The sequence below is a fragment of the Natrix helvetica genome (assembly GCF_964273705.1).
Source record: "Natrix helvetica genome assembly, chromosome: 2".
Taxonomy (NCBI): domain Eukaryota; kingdom Metazoa; phylum Chordata; class Lepidosauria; order Squamata; family Natricidae; genus Natrix; species Natrix helvetica.
The window spans coordinates 130,484,316-130,503,094 of NC_138552.1; the positions used below are offsets into that span (position 1 = coordinate 130,484,316).

The 18,779-nt window shown below is 37.3% G+C and overlaps 1 protein-coding gene across 1 annotated transcript; it reads right to left on the bottom strand.

Annotated features, from left to right (window-relative positions):
- Positions 1-4,642: 4,642 nt before the first annotated feature.
- DNAAF10 (dynein axonemal assembly factor 10) lies at positions 4,643-18,717 on the bottom strand. Its single transcript, XM_081945587.1, has 8 exons — positions 18,475-18,717; positions 15,085-15,185; positions 13,744-13,874; positions 9,665-9,766; positions 8,798-8,913; positions 7,544-7,678; positions 6,456-6,553; positions 4,643-5,089 (listed from the first exon to the last, which is right to left on the bottom strand). Exons 1-8 carry the CDS (start codon positions 18,664-18,666, stop codon positions 4,882-4,884), a joined length of 1,083 nt encoding a protein of 360 aa, XP_081801713.1. The 5' UTR covers positions 18,667-18,717; the 3' UTR covers positions 4,643-4,881.
- Between the last annotated feature and the right edge of the window lie 62 nt (positions 18,718-18,779).

Below are 18,779 nucleotides of genomic sequence, written 5' to 3' on the forward strand. Positions count from 1 at the left end.
TGGGGCGGAAGAGGCTGCAATGCTCCTGATTTATTGGGGCTTGTGGGGTGTTTTCCCCACGGATTAAAGTTTTTCCCCAAATGTCCTGGCCTATTTCAAGGTTTGTTCGGTCGTGTGAAAGCGTGTGCAATTACATAATTCAATCCTATCTTATTTCTCAGCAGCTAGTGGCACTCGGATATTAGTTTTAACTCCAAACCCTAGGATTGTGGTTAGTTGTGGCTGGAGAACCACCCAGGACTCTTGGGGGAGCAGACTAGAATGGGAAATTGAAACAACCTCATGGAAGAAGGTAGGGGTACAGTGCTTCCGTATGCCTAGAAAACTGCATTTCAGTGTCCCATTACCCATAATCCCATTGGTAAGGTTACCAATAATGGGATTGTTGGTAATCATTAGTTACCAGTGCCAATTTTAGAATAGAATAGAATAGAGTTGGAAGGGACCTTGGAGGAAACCCTATAGACCAGCGATGGCAAACCTTTGGCTTGCGTGCCATAAGTGGGGGGAGCGCAGGGGGGTCATGTGTGGGCGTGCCGCACCCATAATGCCAACATAATGCAACAATGCACTACAGGCTCTTCCCCCATTTTTACATGCTTTTTTCGCCCTCCCCAGGCTCCAGAGGCATTATAGGAGCTTGGGGAGGGTGAAAACAGCCTCCCCCGCCCCCCCGGACGCCCTCCGGAGGCATCAGGGAAGCCTCCGGACAGTCCCTGAAGCCTTCGGAGGGCTCAAAACGACCCTCCGAGCAAACCGGAAGTCTCCCTAAGTCATCCCTAAGACTGAGTGGCTTTGGATTTTAGACCTCCCTTGGTTCCAGGAATTTTTTATCTCCTGGAAGTATTTCCCTGCTCCAAATTATCAGTGGGGTTTCACCAACCTACTTTGGCAATTAGGTAAGCTTCTTTCACTTATGACTGTGGAATAGATAATGGCCATGATCAGGAAAGCCTTTGTGCAGCTTTACTTTGTGTACCAATTTCACCCTTTCCTAGGGAGGGCAGGCTATGCTGGATGGACTACTGCAATGGCATTCTACGTTAATCTGTCCTTGAAGAGCATATGGAAACAGAGTTTGGTACAAAATATAGCAGTGTGGGCAGTGATGGGCACTTCTCAATGTCCACAAGTTACATTTCTGTTTTCGGAAGCTGCATTGCTTGCCATATGCTGTGGCATAGAGCCAAGTTACTTGGGAAATTGATTCTGCCTGATCATAACTACCTGTCCTCCAAGTAACTTGGCAGGGGAGGCGTGTTATGAAACCCATCAATTTTTAAGAGTGCCACCTGCAGGATCCAGGGAGAAAGCTTTTTCTGTTGCAATATGTGGTGGAACAACACTTGAGACCAGGTTGGCCCCAAATCTGTCGCCCTTCTGCAAGGCCCTGATAACATCAGGGAAATCGTGCAGGAAGCCAATTCTCTTTAAGTTAATCCTAGAAAAAATGTACATCATATTTCAACTACAAGAAAGGAAAATAGGATCTATTCACTTCTAGCTCTGTATGCTTGAGTTCTCACAAAGACTTTCCCAGAATAAAGACATATTTCATGGAATGTACAGGACACAAGTGTGATATCAACCAATGTACAAAATGACAAACTACATGTGTCTGGGCTATCACAGTTGAGATCGGAAGTAATAGTTGAAGCTGTGTAAACAGCAAATTGAGAAGAGTTAAAAAAAGATAACTGCAAGTGAACCTTCAAAGATCTAAATATGAAAAGAACGGTGTGCCATACCTTTCAATCATATTTTGTACATATGTAGGCATATAACAGAAGGCCATATATAACTCAAGTGAAGAAACCTGCGTGCATGACCTCGTATTAACCCATGAGCCATATAATTGTATTTCCCTCTGCTTTAATTGTATTAGGAAGATGTCCTATCTCCCAAAGTTCGCCTCTTTTTATAGAACTTTAAATGTAGAAATAAGACAAATGAACAAACATTATTTAGTGTTTTTTTTAAAGTTTATACTTAATGATTAAAGCATTTCTTTGTTTGAAAAATAGCTGAAAAGAGATTCATGCTGAGATAAAGCTAGTTAGTGCATATTAAAAGAAGTCTCTTGGACATCAGATAGATTAAATGGCAGAATTTAATCTAGCACCTACATCTTTTTTGGGGGGGGGGGTGAAAAACAAGCTTGGTAAATAAACGTTTAAAAAGAAAAAAGAAAATACTAAGTGATAAATTAGAAACAAATTAGAAAAGATTATACAATTAAATTTAATGTTAACTGATTTCTTGCAGTGCAAGATTTATTGTGTCACACATTCATTTTTTGTCATTAAATCAATTTTAAGCAGAATATCAAAGAATATCAGCTCTCTTCCCCAGAAAATGTTTTTGACTCATTTTATTTGAAACATTTCTACCCATTATTATTATTTTTAAACAGTGAAGGGTTCCTAATCTGGATCCTGATACTGGCCATCCTATTTATTCAATCTTATTCAATGCTTCCCTAATGGAAGATTAAGATTCACAAATACACATTTCGGGAGTCCTAGCACCCCTCCTCTACACCATCTTCTATTATCCCTCCTGTTAGTATTTCAGAATACATCTGCCATAGATCAGTGAGGTGGAAGGGGCCAATTGGTGCAGGAAATCAAATTGAAGTGTCCAAAAAGAGAGAAAAATGTAGTAAGAGACCTCATTTCCCTGAATGTTTGCTGTTCTTTTTTAAAAAAAAAATCTAATACACATGTGGAATCTCCCTTTGTTACTGTTTCTTGCAGCTTGCCCTTGAACCCATAGAAAGGCACTTGAGCCCATAGAAGTAGTCTTAATCAAGTAGAAGTGCAGCTACAGAAACATCAGCTTTTCTAACCTTTCACTCAGTAGCAGCAATTTGCCAAGACAATATTTTTCCTCATGTATATTACAGAATGGTAGCTATCCATAATCCCAATTGCTGTTTATTTGAATCCTCTAGTTCTCCCACCACTGGGCCCTTGTTTTTCACCCCAACCTTCCTATGCCTCACTAGCTCAACCTCTATAATTGAAGTCTACTTGGTTGCATCTGCAGTAGCATTTCTTATACTTGTTCCTTTACATACAGATGTAGGTTTTAGGGTGTTAATTTCTGACTTTACTGTAGTCTGGTCAATAAATTATGAACAAAAGGGACCCAGGAGAGATTTATCAGCATCTTGTGACAATACTGTAAATTTTGACTTTCAGGGAAGTGGGCAAGAGTTTGACCTTTACTAATTTACATTCCAAGAAACATATTGGGGGAAAATGTTAACCAGCATTGAAATATATTTCAATTTTATACAGCTATTTTTAAAAAAATCACTGTATTTGATTCCCAACTTGGATTAGCAAAAGAAACCATCCTGATTCTAGAGACACTGGGAGAGCTCATGAATCTCATGAATTCCTGCTATTCAAGGATAAATAGCTACATAGTCTGGACATATGAACTGAAAGGAAAATAATTTGTAATAATTTCTGTTAGATTGCCAATAAGAAAAAACCATTGTGATGAATGTACATCAGAACATTCTTGATCCCATTTTTCCACTTTTGATTTTCTATCTGATAATACAAGAAATACTGGAGGGGAAGAACATTGCCATAAAACTTTTAGTTAAATTAACTGCAGTTAAGCTTTTTTCATTTACTGAAAAATATCAGCTTTTTGTACTGAAGAGCTAGCAAAAGTTGAGATTTTTCATATTCTCATTTTCATATTCACCCCTTCCAGAAACTGACTTCTAAATTCGTTTAAAATGTGGATTTTGTACCGAAGCAGACAAATAAAATCCTTTTGTACAAGAGGGAACTGCTATTTATTGCAGAACCCGTTATAAATGAGGCTGTATTCAATCTAATGAATCACTGTGACTTAGTCAGCACAATAAATTATTTAATAAATCATTGTTGCTGTTGTTGGATTTAAAAGACGCTCTGAATCATAAACTAACCAAACTGTTTGCTAGTACATTAGATTAAAAAGTGATTGACTAATTGTGTTCAGTGTTACTAAATTCATGTAAGGCTTATCCATGATTAATATAATCATAGCTCAATTAACCCAGTTAATTACATTTCACATAATGTGCTGACCATTTATCTATAGGGGTTGTGATTTGTGGTTCATACAACCACAAAGCCATAATACAAGCCACTGATAACAATTTCTTCATAAACCCTTGGAAATCCTATAGGTAGTTTCTCTGACATACTTGTTTCAATGCTTGTCACACAAACCCTGTTTTATCTTGCTTGATTTTTCTGTAATATGCCCAATTTCCCACTAGAGGACAGGGTGACTATACTCTTGGCTGTTTCACACAATCTAAAATCATTTTACTTAAATAATCCAAAAAATACATTTTTTTATTTGACCCTATTAACAATTATATAAACATATCAGATAAATTACATCTATATATTTAAATGACATAAATCCGATTAACATCTATAATAATCACACATTTTAAGGACATTTGTTTTTAAAGGTAGAATATTTACTGATCTGAACACATATGTTAATGTTTAAACAGGTAGTCAATAACAAAAGAACAAATTTAATCTATTAAAACAGCTGTTCAAATTTTAGTCAGTGTAATCCAAAACACGGTATTAGTACTTACGAATTCAAAATAATTAAAATAATTCATTTAAAGAAAATTGATTACATTGCAATAATTCTACAATAAGCGTAAGGTAGCTTGGATTTTAAAGCATCTATAACAGTGAATAGGTCGTAATATGTTAAACTACAAGTGCATTTTCTAGAAATGTAGAATCCAGAGTTGATGAAAACTTTTTCACATCTTGTGTCTTCTCAATAAAAGTTCCCAGTTTGTTCAAGGACACAGTTGGAAGTTTTTTACTGTTAGAAATCCTGTCAAATTTTGTTCAATTTTGTGACTATGAGTACTCTCACAGTCTGGTCAAATGAGCTGCAGACACACAGACCACGTTTGTCAGGACTCCAGTCAAGACTCGAAATTGGCTGGGTTGATAATGTCACATTCTGTAAAAGGCTAACTGAACCCGCTACTCCCATTTCTGTTCCTTCTGAATCCTTCTTAGAGCGCTGTGCAGGGTACTCACTAAAGTTGGAAAAATAAAAAGGTTAAAACCACTTGAATATGTACAATGCAAATTGTTTTATTCTAACTTCCTACATTTTCTCCCAGAGCCTCATGATGGCTTCCAAGTGCCATTGCATTTTATCTTCTGAATAACTTTCTGATCATGTGTTAGATCAAAAGAAAGAGGTATGCTCAAAGGAAAGGCCAGGAGTAGATCTTTCAATGGTAATTTGCATCTCACTAATGTCTGCCTGTTTTTTCTTGTTTTGATTTTTTTTAGAGGTGGAGGAGGGATTGGCACCTTTTATTTTTATTCTCTGAGGAGTTTATATAATTTTAATCAATATTTTGATTTCTAAGTTGTTGCTGTTAGAAACACTTCATTCAAACTGATTTTTTTGTCTTTTAATTACTTAATTGCATACTTCTACGATTTTGTTCTATTGTAAGTGTAAATATATAGTACCGTGTTTCCCTGAAAATACGACCTGTCCTGAAACTAAGTCCTTGCCAAATTTTTCATGTGGAAAAATATATAAGCCCCCCCTGAAAATTACCCCCCCTGGACAACCCCCCCCCTTTCCAGCCAGGCAGAGCACCGCTCACCGACCTAGCGGTATCCCGAAGGCGCCAAGCCGCGGGAGCCAGGGGGAAGGCACTCACGTTGCTTGGCGCCTTAGGGATACCCCCTAGGTCAGTGAATGTCGCTCTGTCCTATGGCAGCCGACCCACAACCATAGAGCGCACTCCTAGAGCAGCCGCTGCTGGAAGAATCGGAAGCCGAGTTCTGGAGTTTGGAAGCCAGAGAAGAAGTTATGCTCGGAGCGCGGCAGCAGCGGTGCCCTGGCCCTACAGGGAGAGCTGAGCCAGGGCATGGTGAGGCTGGGAGGCATGCAAGTTGGGGTGGAACAGGCGGTCGGGCAACCACCCTCTCCAGCCGGGCAGACTTCCATGCACTGACCTAGGTGTATCCCGAATGTGCCCATCCGCGGGAGCTGGGGGGCAGGCAGAGCGCCACGTGGCTTGGCACCTTAGGGATACCCCCTAGGTCAGTGAATGGCGCTCTGCCCAGCTGGAGAGGGTGTTTGCCGAGCAGCTGCTCATGAGCGTGGTCATCTCATGGCTGCTTCACCCCTGAGGCTGTGCCCAGCTCTTCGGAAACCCGCTCGCAAGGGAGCAGCTACCCGGCAACCCCAAAACAATAAGCCCTTCTCTGATAATAAGGCCCAAGCCATATTTTGTGGGTCAAAAGAAAATAAGACCCTGTCTTATTTTCAGGGAAACACGGTACTTGCAATGTAATGTTATATGCCTGTACTTCAGCAAGAGGTACAACATTTGCATCACTCAAAAACATAACTTTGATGGAAAGTAAAATACTTACTATTTCCAGAGATGAAGGTTTCCAGCTCCTCCACTTGTCACAAAGACATCTCTGTTCTGTGGTAAGTGCCGAACTTGCCACACAGTGGACTTGTGAGCCTGACAACAAAATTATGTAATAAAATGAGAGAGAAAATAAAGAGATTTCTTGATAATTTTCTTTAACAAACTGAAATCAAGACTCAAAAAAACCAGTAAAGTGAATGATTAGAAATACCTAAAAAGTTGTGTTTGTGCCCCAGTTTTAATGGGCTGCAAAGAATGAGCACACATTTATTTAATCACTAAGAAGCATGAGCCCTTGAGTTTAGAAGTTGTTGTAATTCTGGCAGTTACATGCCTGTACCTAATTCTGTAAAATGAAAGAGATTTTCCCTTATGTTTTCTACTTGTCACAAAGATGGAAGTTGGGGGAAGTTTCATTTCATGTTTGGTGAAGGAGACAGACCTTATTCTTCTCAAGTTCTTGGATACAAAAAGGAGTGAAACAGTTATGGAGATGCAGCCAGAGAATGCAAAGAAGGGTCTGATTTCTTGTCTGGGCAAGCTGAGAAGAAAATGGAAGCATCAAAAGTCTCTCTTCCAATGCACATAGCCCATGGTGAATAAGAAAACATTTTTCTCTCTACAGTTCTTCCAGAAATACAAGACAACTCAGGATTCATCACAACCACAATTAATTGCTTAATAGCAGAGTTACCTAGCTCAATATGTAAATACATATTTGACTCTTCTAGGTTGCTCATTCAGTTGTAGCACTCCTTCTGGGAGATATTCATCTTGTTCAATGTACATTTTCCACAGAGAAGGCTAGATACAAATACAAACATATTCTCCTTTTTCTAGATTAGATGTGCATCTTGAGATAAAGTGTTCTCCACATCTCAAAGGCTTCTAACCTTATTAGCTAAAAGAATAATATTCCAATTCATTCTCAATTTAGATTTGTATGAGACAAATATTTCAGGGATTGGGGCATGAGTGCTTTTGAAAAACCTCCTCTACCTCCATCCCCTCCTTCAATGGCATGTGGCAAGAGAACACCTCCCACTATAAATTAGCAACCTCTTTTTAAACAAAATAATTTACCTTCTCTGAAACAGAAGCAAAACCTTTAGTTGGATGCTGAGTTCTCATATCAAAAACATGAAATTTTCCTTCAAGCGATGTAGCCACCAATTTGTTCATATTTATATCTTTCCTGTCAAATTCAACACTACAGACCTAGAAATTTAAAGCAAGCAACCAATAAATTACAACTGAATAACATATCATTAATGTACTATATGTATATGAGTTCATTACATGAACTGTAATGCAGTTTATTTAGAAGCACATTCTATCAAGGGTGCATACTCTAGACCAGGGGTGTCAAACTCGATTTCATTGAGGGCCACAACAGGGTTGTGTTTGACCTTGGAGGGCTGGAGTGGGCATGGTCATCGTGGGTGTGGTCAGGGTGAGTGTGGCCATGGCATTTGACACAGGCCCAAGATGTATTTTCCCCCCTTTGCATTCAAAAAAGCTATTCCAGACAAAGGGAGATTTACTTTCTGGCACAAATAGTCTCAATTCCATAACGTAGAGTTTAAAGATATGTAGAGTCCCCAGCTGCTATAGGGCTTGACTCTTTTGTATAGGAGCAGATCTGAATATGTGCACAATATTGGATGAAACCAGGAATCATGTGTAAAACAGCCAACAGAAAGGAAGATAGAGTGCATGGGGCGGAGAAAAAAATATATAAAACACGTCCCAGCCAGACTGCTGGAGGCGGCAGTGGGAGCCATAAACACCCCCTTCCCACAGCCTGTTTTTGGCCGCCAGACTGATGTAGGAGGCTGTGAAGGCCAAAAACGGCCTGCCTGCGCCCCCTGTGGCCCATTTTGGCCAGCAGAGGCACCACGGGCTGGTTCTTATTTTCAGGCTGGCCCCATGGGCCACACATTTAAGCACCCCATGGAGTGGATCCGGGGCACGGGCCTTGAGTTTGACACTCCTGATCTAGACAGAGAATAGCTAGCTGCATCCTCTTCTAGTTCTCTGCTTATCCCTAATGGAATCAAGAATTATACAATTTCAAAACATTTTACACTTCAATAATATTTCTGAATTTGTCATTTAATAGTATCACTGAAACTACAATTTATTTTGATTTTCATGTTTATTTAAAGAATATTTGGTCTGGCATAATGTTCCATTACAGATTGACCATAGTGCTAGTCTAATAGTCAGGTAAAACAAACTGATTAACTAACAAACAAAAACTCTAAAATGTTAACCATCCCCACAGAACTACGAAGATTTGTGAAGAAAATTTGTGAAGAAAAAAAAAAGTCTAACCCCATTCTTGATGTTGGTCTCCCATCGTAATGTCATATTCCTAAGGTCAAACAACTTGATGTCCCCGTTGTCGTAACCAGCACATACAACCCGTTCTTCTTGATTATATGCATTGCCTAATTAAAATACGATGACAGTATTCAAATAAAGAATCAACAATAAAATAACCAAACATTAGTCTAACAATCCTGTATTTGTACACCAATTTTAAGGAAATACATTTCTAGTAAAACAGTTTTGCAATGAAATAGACAAATCATAGCATTAAAGCAAAAGAAGTAGCAATCGCAGAATTTATATGTTATTTTAAACAAGACATTAATGTACACATTTTCTGCGTGAATAATAGGATTTGGAGTATTTAAACTGGTCGTTTGATTCAAACGTTCTGTTTGATACTGGAAAGGATTAAAGGTAATAGGTTGATTTCTAGAGGAATAATTTTATGGGCTAAATTTCAAACAAAATTTTCAACTTTCCCCAATAATTTGCATTTGCTTTCTGTGTCAGATCTGAAAAAAGGAATATTGTGATATTCGGTAATACTGTGGATTATTTGAAAATTATTCTGAAGAAATGCTTTGGACCATGCACAAACACAGTTTATTGTTTCAAGAGCACAAATTCTGCATACAAATGTAAGCATCTCAACACCGCTCAACAGTGTTCTCAGGTTTTGAAGCCTGAAAAAACGGCTGTTTTAATGAATATCAGAGAAATATTACATTTGTGTAAGAACCTAAAGACTTTTTTTTCATTTTTTTTAAAAAGGGCAAACAGCCATTCAGAGAACAAAGTAATGAGAAGCAAGGTAAATTCCATGGTCAATTTCTATATAGCATGAATGGATTAGAAACTCAGACCTACCAAATGCAACTGTCCAGCAATCTCTTGTATTCTCTCCTTGTGCTGGTTCCATATTGGCAACTGGAAAATCTTTTTGTCTTGGGTCCCAAACTTTCACTGTTCCTGCAACCATCAAATTAATTTGTATTTATTTATTCTACACCACACTTTCAGCTTACTTTTGAGAAAACATTATGCATATGCGTGCAGAGTTATCTGTGTGTAAAAAAGTCTGGGTTTAATTTATCCCTTGGTGACTTCACAAATAAATCCATGTAGTTTTCTTGGTAACAGTATAAAAAGAGATTACCATTTTGCTTTCTACAACTTCTACTCTATGCCTCTTCATTTCCAAAAATTATCAATGACTGACAATATTACTAATAAAAGATAACATTTCAGTCAGTCTGGTGTGCCAACATTATGTAAGCATGATCATATCCATCCCCAAATGTCTTTCTGATGAGCCATGTTTCTATAATTTCTTCTGACTGAAGAGAGGTCAGAGGTCCTCTCTTCTTCCTGCAGAGGTTTATGCCACCATGGAAACCAGAGCGTGATCTGACTATCACAAAGAACTAATGCAATGTTCTGTCTTCTGATTACATTTTAGCTGCTTAAAGACACAAATCAGATCTAATGTGAGGCTGCCTACATGAATTGGGCCTATGTTCCCCTAGAACAGTGCTTCTCAAATAGTGGGGCGGGCCCCCCAGGGGGGGCGTGAGGCTCCGTAAAGGGGGGCTCAGCTCAAATTATTTTATATATTTTTGTTTTGCAGGTTAAAGTTTTTTTTAATATTGTGTTCCTTTAAATCCTGTGCTGCTTTAAATCTTTTCTGCTACAGTTAATAAAGCTATTCTTTGTTGTAAATTGATCCACATTTCTTTCTTTTTTTATTCTCTTATACGTTAATAAGGATACAGTGTTATGCAGAGGTGTACTTATAACAATTTTATAGACAAATGATACTATTTAGTCGCGCGGGGGGCGCGAAATGTTTTCTTCTTCCTAGGGGGGGCATGACAGAAAATAATTGAGAAGCACTGCCCTAGAACAAGTTCATAGTTATCCTGGTGGCCCTGAACCCCATCTTCCCTCCCCAGGAAATATAAGTTGGTGCCCAAAAGTAAAAATTTTTACCTGGGGATCATATATGAAATTGAACTGGGCACATCTCTAAGTAAATATCTCCTTGCCTTTCCTTGTCATAACCTTATTTGGGGATATTTTCAGCTTCACAGGCTAATCTATAGCTCTCGTATTTTCCAGAGTTTCCCCATTCAAGGATTTAACAGATCTGAATGTTTCTATTCCCAGACAGTCAGCCAAATACTACCAGCTTAAATATACTTTATAAATCAGTCTTAGATTTTCGTAACTGTCTTATTTTGTGTTTCTCTTTTTTTCATTTCATACATGTAGCTATCAGTTTGTTCCAGCTCTCTAATGACTTATGTGAAAATCCTGTTAGATGGAGACTCAAAATAGAACATACAGCATATGTAGATCTTATTGCAGAATCTTGTAACCGTATCATATGGCAACTGAGGACTCTCACATGGAAAAAGGCTGGCCTATAATGCCATAACCAATTTTATGCCAGTGAAAAATGTCTATGGAATGTCAGGCATAAACTGCAATGATCAGCAAATTTAATCTGCTTAGCTGGAGTTGTAACATTCAGAATCTGCTGTATTAAAAATAAATTTGAAGCTTGTTATCATTGATATTCCAAAAATATTTGCTTGTTTAATAAATGTGGTAATAGTGATAACTTAATTTCACAGGAAAAAAACTTTATACGGTAAGGTCATACTTTTAAAATTCTCTAAATACAAGTATTCCTTGATTTACAACAATTTGTTTAATGACTGAAGTTACAAGTGATGAAAAAGTAACTTATGACCAGTCCTCAAACTTACGATTATTGCAATGTTCCCACAGTTCCTTGATCAAAATTTGGGTGCTTAGCAACCGGCATATATTTACAACAGTTGAAGGATCCTAGAGTCATATGATCATCAATTACAACTTTCTTAGGTGCTTCCAACAAGCAAAGTCAATGAGGGAAGCTGGATTCGTTTAACAATTGTCTCAGTCACTTAATGACCACAGCAAAAAAAGGTTGTAAAATTAGGCACAGCTCATTTAACAACCACATTGCTTAGCAATGGAAGTTCTGCTCTCAATTGTGATCAATAAAATATTCCTATACCTATAGATCTAATCAGTTTTTGCCAATCTAATGGCCTCCAAACAAGCAGCACTACCATTCCTAAGAATCCCAGCTAACTTGGCTGTGGCTGGGAATAGTGGGAAATTAGTCCATCATATTTGGAGGTTGCAGTTTGAGAAAGCTGACCAAATTAACTTGCTTGCTCTAATGTTTGGATGCAATCCAGATCTATTATGTCATAGTCTCAATGAAGTGTGAACTATATGCAACCAAATTTATTCATTAGCTGACATATGAAAACATGTATTAATATCTTACAGGAAGCATGAACATTGAACTTCAGTGATCTTCTGCTTAAAGCAATACCTACACTGATTTATTTCAAAACTGTATCGTTTTACAAAGCCTGAGATGTAGCCACACAGTAGCTTTTTACAAAAATATGAAAAAAAAAACCTAAGGTTCAAAAACTTCTTCAAAATAGCATGCAGAATTTTGAATAAGGACTGGTGCTTTTGCCTCCCACTAGAGAGAGTAATTGCTACTCCATCTAGGGGAAAAAATCTACAGCAAATATATTTGCTGGAGCTGCAGGCATACAACTAGACAGGCCAGGAACAAAATATCACCTTCTGCCATTTAGGGAAATTGCCAGGGAGATGATGGTCAACATATGGACACAAATTGTCATTCTTCTGTCTTCTTTTTACATGTTCTCTCCCATCCATATTTATTTATTAGATTTATATTTCATCTTTTCTCCAAGAACTCAAAAATGTTTGTCTCTCATCTTTTTATATCTCTATCAATCTTGTTCTCCCTCTACTGAGAAGGTTGGTCTCCTTCTAGCAGCTCTGAAGATATTATACAGGAAAAGCTACATTGCTCTTCAAAAGAGCAAAATCAACCCATCCACCAATCCCAGGCCAGAGAATAGCTGGGAGCAGACTTCATGCTAAATGAGCCAGGACAATGGCCTACTCTCCAAGGCATGGATAGTTAATACAGCATCCTATGTGCCTGGTGTTAAACCTGGTGTTAAACTCTGTTCAACTTTTCAAGGGGGGATTAGGCAGAGTATAAGAGGTGAAGGGATATTTTTTATCTCATGCTGTTTTTTTAACAATGAGATGCCTCTTAAAAACATTTTTCACTTTCTCACCATCAATATCTATACATGGAATTTGTTTTTAAGATAACATGTACTGTACAGAATTCACCACTCATTTAAAAAGTGATTATATGACTCAAGCTATGAAACATTAGATGTCATAGAAGTATTAATCCTACCAATAAGGTGCCACACAATTATTTCTATCCCTAAAAGACCTCATTTGCAAAAGTAGTATATGTAGTCCATTTTATGAACTCAGAAATAGGCATTCAAATTGAATGCTTAAAATATTCAGTGTTTTTAATTCTTAGAAAACGGTTTATTGAAAAGTTGCCTTAGCTTGTTCTTTTTGCATGAGGCCTCATCTCTCTTTCAGTTTAAGAAAAATGGGTATTATTGTATAAGAAACCCTAAGAAACTTATATATCTGTTTCAGAATTAAGATTTTCTATTATGTTCACAGGGGTTGCTCACTGAAGATTATATTGTTCAGCCAATGAACTGTATCATTTCCAGGAGAAATCATAATATTTGGTATTGAATGCAAACCAAATGTATTACTCATTGAAATTGCCTGTTTATAGCATGTGAATGCAGATTTTCAGATTTGATAGTGATGGGAAAAAAACCCATAAGGAACTCATCACTATGTATTTTCCATTCAATTTAAAGTTAAGATGATCTTAAATTTAAAATCAAAGTTAATTCATAACATTGCAGTTTTTACAGATTTAAATTATGTATATTCTATTCTAATCTACTTCCTTTGTTCTCGCCTTTGATGACATTGCAAGGGGACTAACTTACCATCACGACTTCCTGTCACAATTTCTGGGGCTCCTTCACCAATTCCCAGACCACCAACTCCATCAATGCTATTTATGATTTCTTTATGCCCCTTCACAGAATATACTGGTGTTTCTGGAGCTTCCAAATTCCTAAACAGCAAAAATGGAATTGTTACTTTGTTGTTTGTTCATAAACATTCCTTCATCTAGAGTTCATCTCTTGACAACTACATGGATATCACAGTTTTGCAATATGGCAATATGGAAGGAGTTTGTCATTCTCATCTTTTTGAAAGTTTTACAATTTCCTAATTTGACCTATAAGATCGGAGAAAAGATGCAGCTCCTTTAAGGAATCAATTTATTAAGGTAAATATCATTCTTGAAGTAACCACCTTTTTAAGAATCATATAGAAACTTTCAAAAAGACGACTGCTTTTACTGAGTAGTAGAGAAACATGTTTGCAAAAGATTCAAAGTGCTTCAGAACTATTTTTAATGTGTAAATCTAAAAACTAGGCTCATCTATTCATACATGGCACACCAGTCATCAAATTGTTACCTAGTGCCATTTATAAATTTTCTGATGAAAGAGCCAATGGCAAGAAAGTAACAGTTGCAGAATACAGTATGCTCATTTGTCTTTACTACACAGAATACAGAATACTAACATATTTCTTCTTTAAAACATGGCAGAAGTCGAAAGAAAATATGTTAATACCCTCATGATGTAAAATGGAAAGATACAAAATTATAATTTAGTTATAATGCGAGGTTTAAAAAAATGTTTTTACAAACATTTATTATATAGTCCTTCACATATGATCATAATGGAGCCTGCCCATTACAATCACATGTTACAACGGTCCTAAATCATAAATTGCCCATTATAATCACATGTTCTAATGGTCATAAATCAGTTCGGTTATGTCACCAACCAGCCATGCTGTGGAGACTTAAAGTATGGACGTATGATGGGAGGAGCAAGAGGCAGCTGTCATAACTTCAGAAACCGGTCATAGCCCCCTTTTGCAGGTAGGTTGCCATTTTGAATGATTGCTAAATGATGAAACATAAATCAGGACTACCTGTACTGCATCACAGATAAGTCTGAAAACTAACCTGGGCTTAAAAATATACTTTATAATTGTGGCTGGAAGATTCAGAAAGACAACCATAAAAGATAATAAAATTAATTCAGTCTTCTTCAAAGTGAATGTTTTATTGTTGTCTAAAAACTTGACACTTCTAAATTATGCATATTTAAGACAGTGAACAATACTGGTTTTACAATGACTTTAAGTTATCCAATAAAAGATAAGGCCATATCTTTAAAATTTGCAAAAAGAACATTTCTTACCATATATTTAAATTTCCACCAAAATCTCCAGTAGCTAAGTATCTTTGTTGCAAAGAAGCAGCCCCAAAGGTTGCACATTTAATAGGTCGTGATTTTTCAATCTGGAAATAGAGAAATGTTTACATTGAATTATTATTATTTTCAATTTATTTCTCATTCTACCTGTTAGATAATATTAGAGTCAAACATTGTCTAAACACTTTTTTTTAGTTCCATTAGGGTTCAAATGAATGAACAGGTTTGACTTTAATAATTAGATTTTGGGATACAAAAATTGCAATTCTATACACTTTTTGGGGAAGAATTCTAAATAAGTCAAAGCAGCTTATCATTGCAAAGGCATAAAGACTGCTTCTCCCATGCACTTTCTCCTTTATTTTCTCCAATTTATTTTGAACCTATTTACAAATTATTAGCCTCGTTCTTTCTAGATGCATAATCTAAATGCATAATCTAAATAGACATGAAACAGAAAAAATAGAAGCTGCCATCCAAGTTTCCCTCGTTGAAAAAATAAACAGGATACATTTCAAATTTAATTTTTTGAGAAACAAGAGTACACTGCTTGCTTTTAGATTACTACTAAATCTCTTTAATTTGTAAATTTGTAAAAAAAAAAAAGTGTAAATGACACCTTTTAGCATGAAGTCATTTAATTGCAATTCGTATCTCAAGCTTCTAAATATAGGTAAGTCTTCAACTTACAACCATTTGTTTAGTGACCGTTCAAAGTTACACCACTGACAAAAGTGACTTCTGATGAGTTTTCACACTTACGACCGTTGCAGCATCCCTATGGTCATGTGATCAAAATGTGGATACTTGGCAGGTATTTATAATGGATTGCAATGTACTAGGGTCATGTGATCACATTTTGCAACATTGACAAAGTCAACGGGGAAGCCAGATTCATTTAACAACCATGTTACTAATTTAACAACTGCAATGGTTCACTTAACAATTGGGGCAAGAAAGGTTGTAAAATGGAGCAAATCTCACTTAACAATTGTTTTGCTTAGCAATGGAAATTTTATGCTTGTGCTTGTAAATCGAGAACTACCTATACATTCCTTACAAATCACACATGTGTTTAACAGGACTAATCTCTATAAATTTATACACAGAAAGATACCATTAAATTCTGAATGATCAACATTCAAGTTTGCCAGATCCATAAAATCCAATTTCTTTACAGAAAATCAAGTTAAGATGCAATTATTTCCTATAACATTTGAGACAAGATGAACTGCTTTGTAAAAACATGCAATTATATTCTGTTGCTTGTCTTCACAATTCCACTTTATATGGGCAGCTTCATCTATTTATTTTTCCCCAACCTTACATTTATTATGTTTTTGTAGATGATTGGTGGTTTTTTTTTAAGTCCACAAAAAATATAGATCCCACATTTCCTATAAGATATATACTAATATACTGTGCTTTTCCACATACTTTTCTTCACAGCCAGTATATTTTGCATGCACTTCAGTTGCAAACAAAACAAAACATCCAGCTAGTTTAGGGAAAGGATGTAGATCTTCTAGAGAACACTTCATTTCAAAGTAGAGATATATCCTATTTCAACTCTGCCAACAATTCATCAATGCCATTCATGCTGATCCATTCATATTAAAACAAAATCTCTTATAAATATGCTTGTTTTTGGAAACTAATGCAACTAAATCCTAATTTCATTTTCCCTGAAGTAGCAAAAAGTGATGTGTTTCCCTGTGAGGATTTAATTATTGTATTTTGTAGTCTACAAAGTCAATATGTACTATAGAAAAGGATTTTATTTGTCCTTAAAGCTTTTTAAGTCCAATAGGTGGTGCATCTCTTACACTGCTATGGCTACAGTAATTAACTGCACTGTGTTTAGTAGAGTGTTATGTATACAAGAACAGTTAATGCCAATTTCCATGGTGAGCACTGGTGGCATTCTTTATTACTCATTTCTTAACACATACTGCTTTGCCAAATACTGGGTGCTGACATAGCTAAAAGATACTAATATCAATACAGATAATCTTTGTGGCCACAATTGATCCCAAAATTTATGTTGCTAAGTAAGACAGTTGTTAAATGAGTTTTGCTGCATTTTACCATCTTTCCTGCCACAGTTGTTAAGTGAATCTGTTTTTCAATCTGCTGTTGTTAAATTAGTAACATGGTTGTTAAATGAATTCATGGTTGTTGAATTTGTCAGAAGGTCGCAAAAGGGGATCACATGACATGACATCACATGCAACTGTCATTACTATGAACCAGTTGCAAAGCATACGAATTTTGATCACATGGCCATGGGGATGCTACAATGGTCATAAGTATGAAAAATGGTCATAAATAAATGCCATTATAACTTTGAACAGTCACTAAATGAATGCTTTTAAGTCGAGAACTACCTATATATATTTCTTCACTATTTATTCTAAGGGGCAATTGTACGTATTCTATTAATTGGAATTGAGCCTTCCAGTATTAAAAGGTTAATACTGAAATGATCAATAATCTTTCAGCCATTTTCCTATTCCGCCTTGTGCATGCATTTGCATCATGCTTCTGACTCTGTACAAATGCTACATTGCAATTAAATGCCAGGGGAGGCAAACTCCAGGCATCCTACTTGTAAGAAAATGAATGTGGGTGCCCCCAACATAGGACAATCTTTACTAAGTATATGAAGAGTGATAGAGGCCAATTCCTCATGTTAATTCTTGATAAACGTATATAATTCATACAAGACCTCAATCCCGAGATACCTCATTTGGTAAATGATAAAACTTCATTAAATGACACATACAGAAAAATAGGCAGACACATTTACATACCATTCAAAAGACAATAAAAAAAGGAAATAAAAAAGACCAGAATGCATTTCCTCCAGTAACCCACATCTAGATACGCAGAGATTAATACTAAGCAAACAATAAAGCAAAAAAAAAACCTTCTAATCAAGGAACTACCAAAGAGAAAACCACATCCCACCAACTCTAACAGGGCATGTTATTGTACATGAAGAGGGAGCAAGCCCCACACTCACTAGCACTGATGATGTTACCTAGTTGGGTAATGAAACACCTGCGTGCAAACAATCAAGCCCAGAGAGCACAAGGACTTGGTAGTTCAACCCTGAGCTACACATATTCTCTCTTCTATTGGAAATAATATATCATCCCTCGATCTCAGCCGAAAAAACACAAAACTAAGGGAATCCACGGTTGAGCTTCTACTTAAGCCCAGGAAAGCATTCCGAGGCCCGGGCAAGGAAGCAAAATTAACACCGTGGTTGGCAAGTATACGCTGCTGGGAGTGAGGCTGGTATTCATGGGCTTCTTGCTGCTCCTGCGGGAGAACCGGGGCTGCAGCCCGGTGCTTTGTTCCCTTCCTTACTTCACGGAGGAGGACGAGGCGGCCGCCTTGCAGCTCGTAGAGCTGAATGACGCCGGTGCCGCGCGGGAAATTGCCCAAGCAAAGGAGGCGAGCGCTGCAGGGCACCCATTTGCAATCGAAGACAGTGTAATTCAAGCTGTGTTGTGTATGCGCGATGATCTGCGGCTTCTCCAGCAAGCCTCCTGCCGACATGACGGCAAGAACCCGCCCCTAACGCCCAACGGCACCCGACGGTGCCGGAACCTTCGCCGCCCGCCGCCCGCTTCAGCGTCTGCGCGCATGCGTAAGCGACATGAGGGCAACAC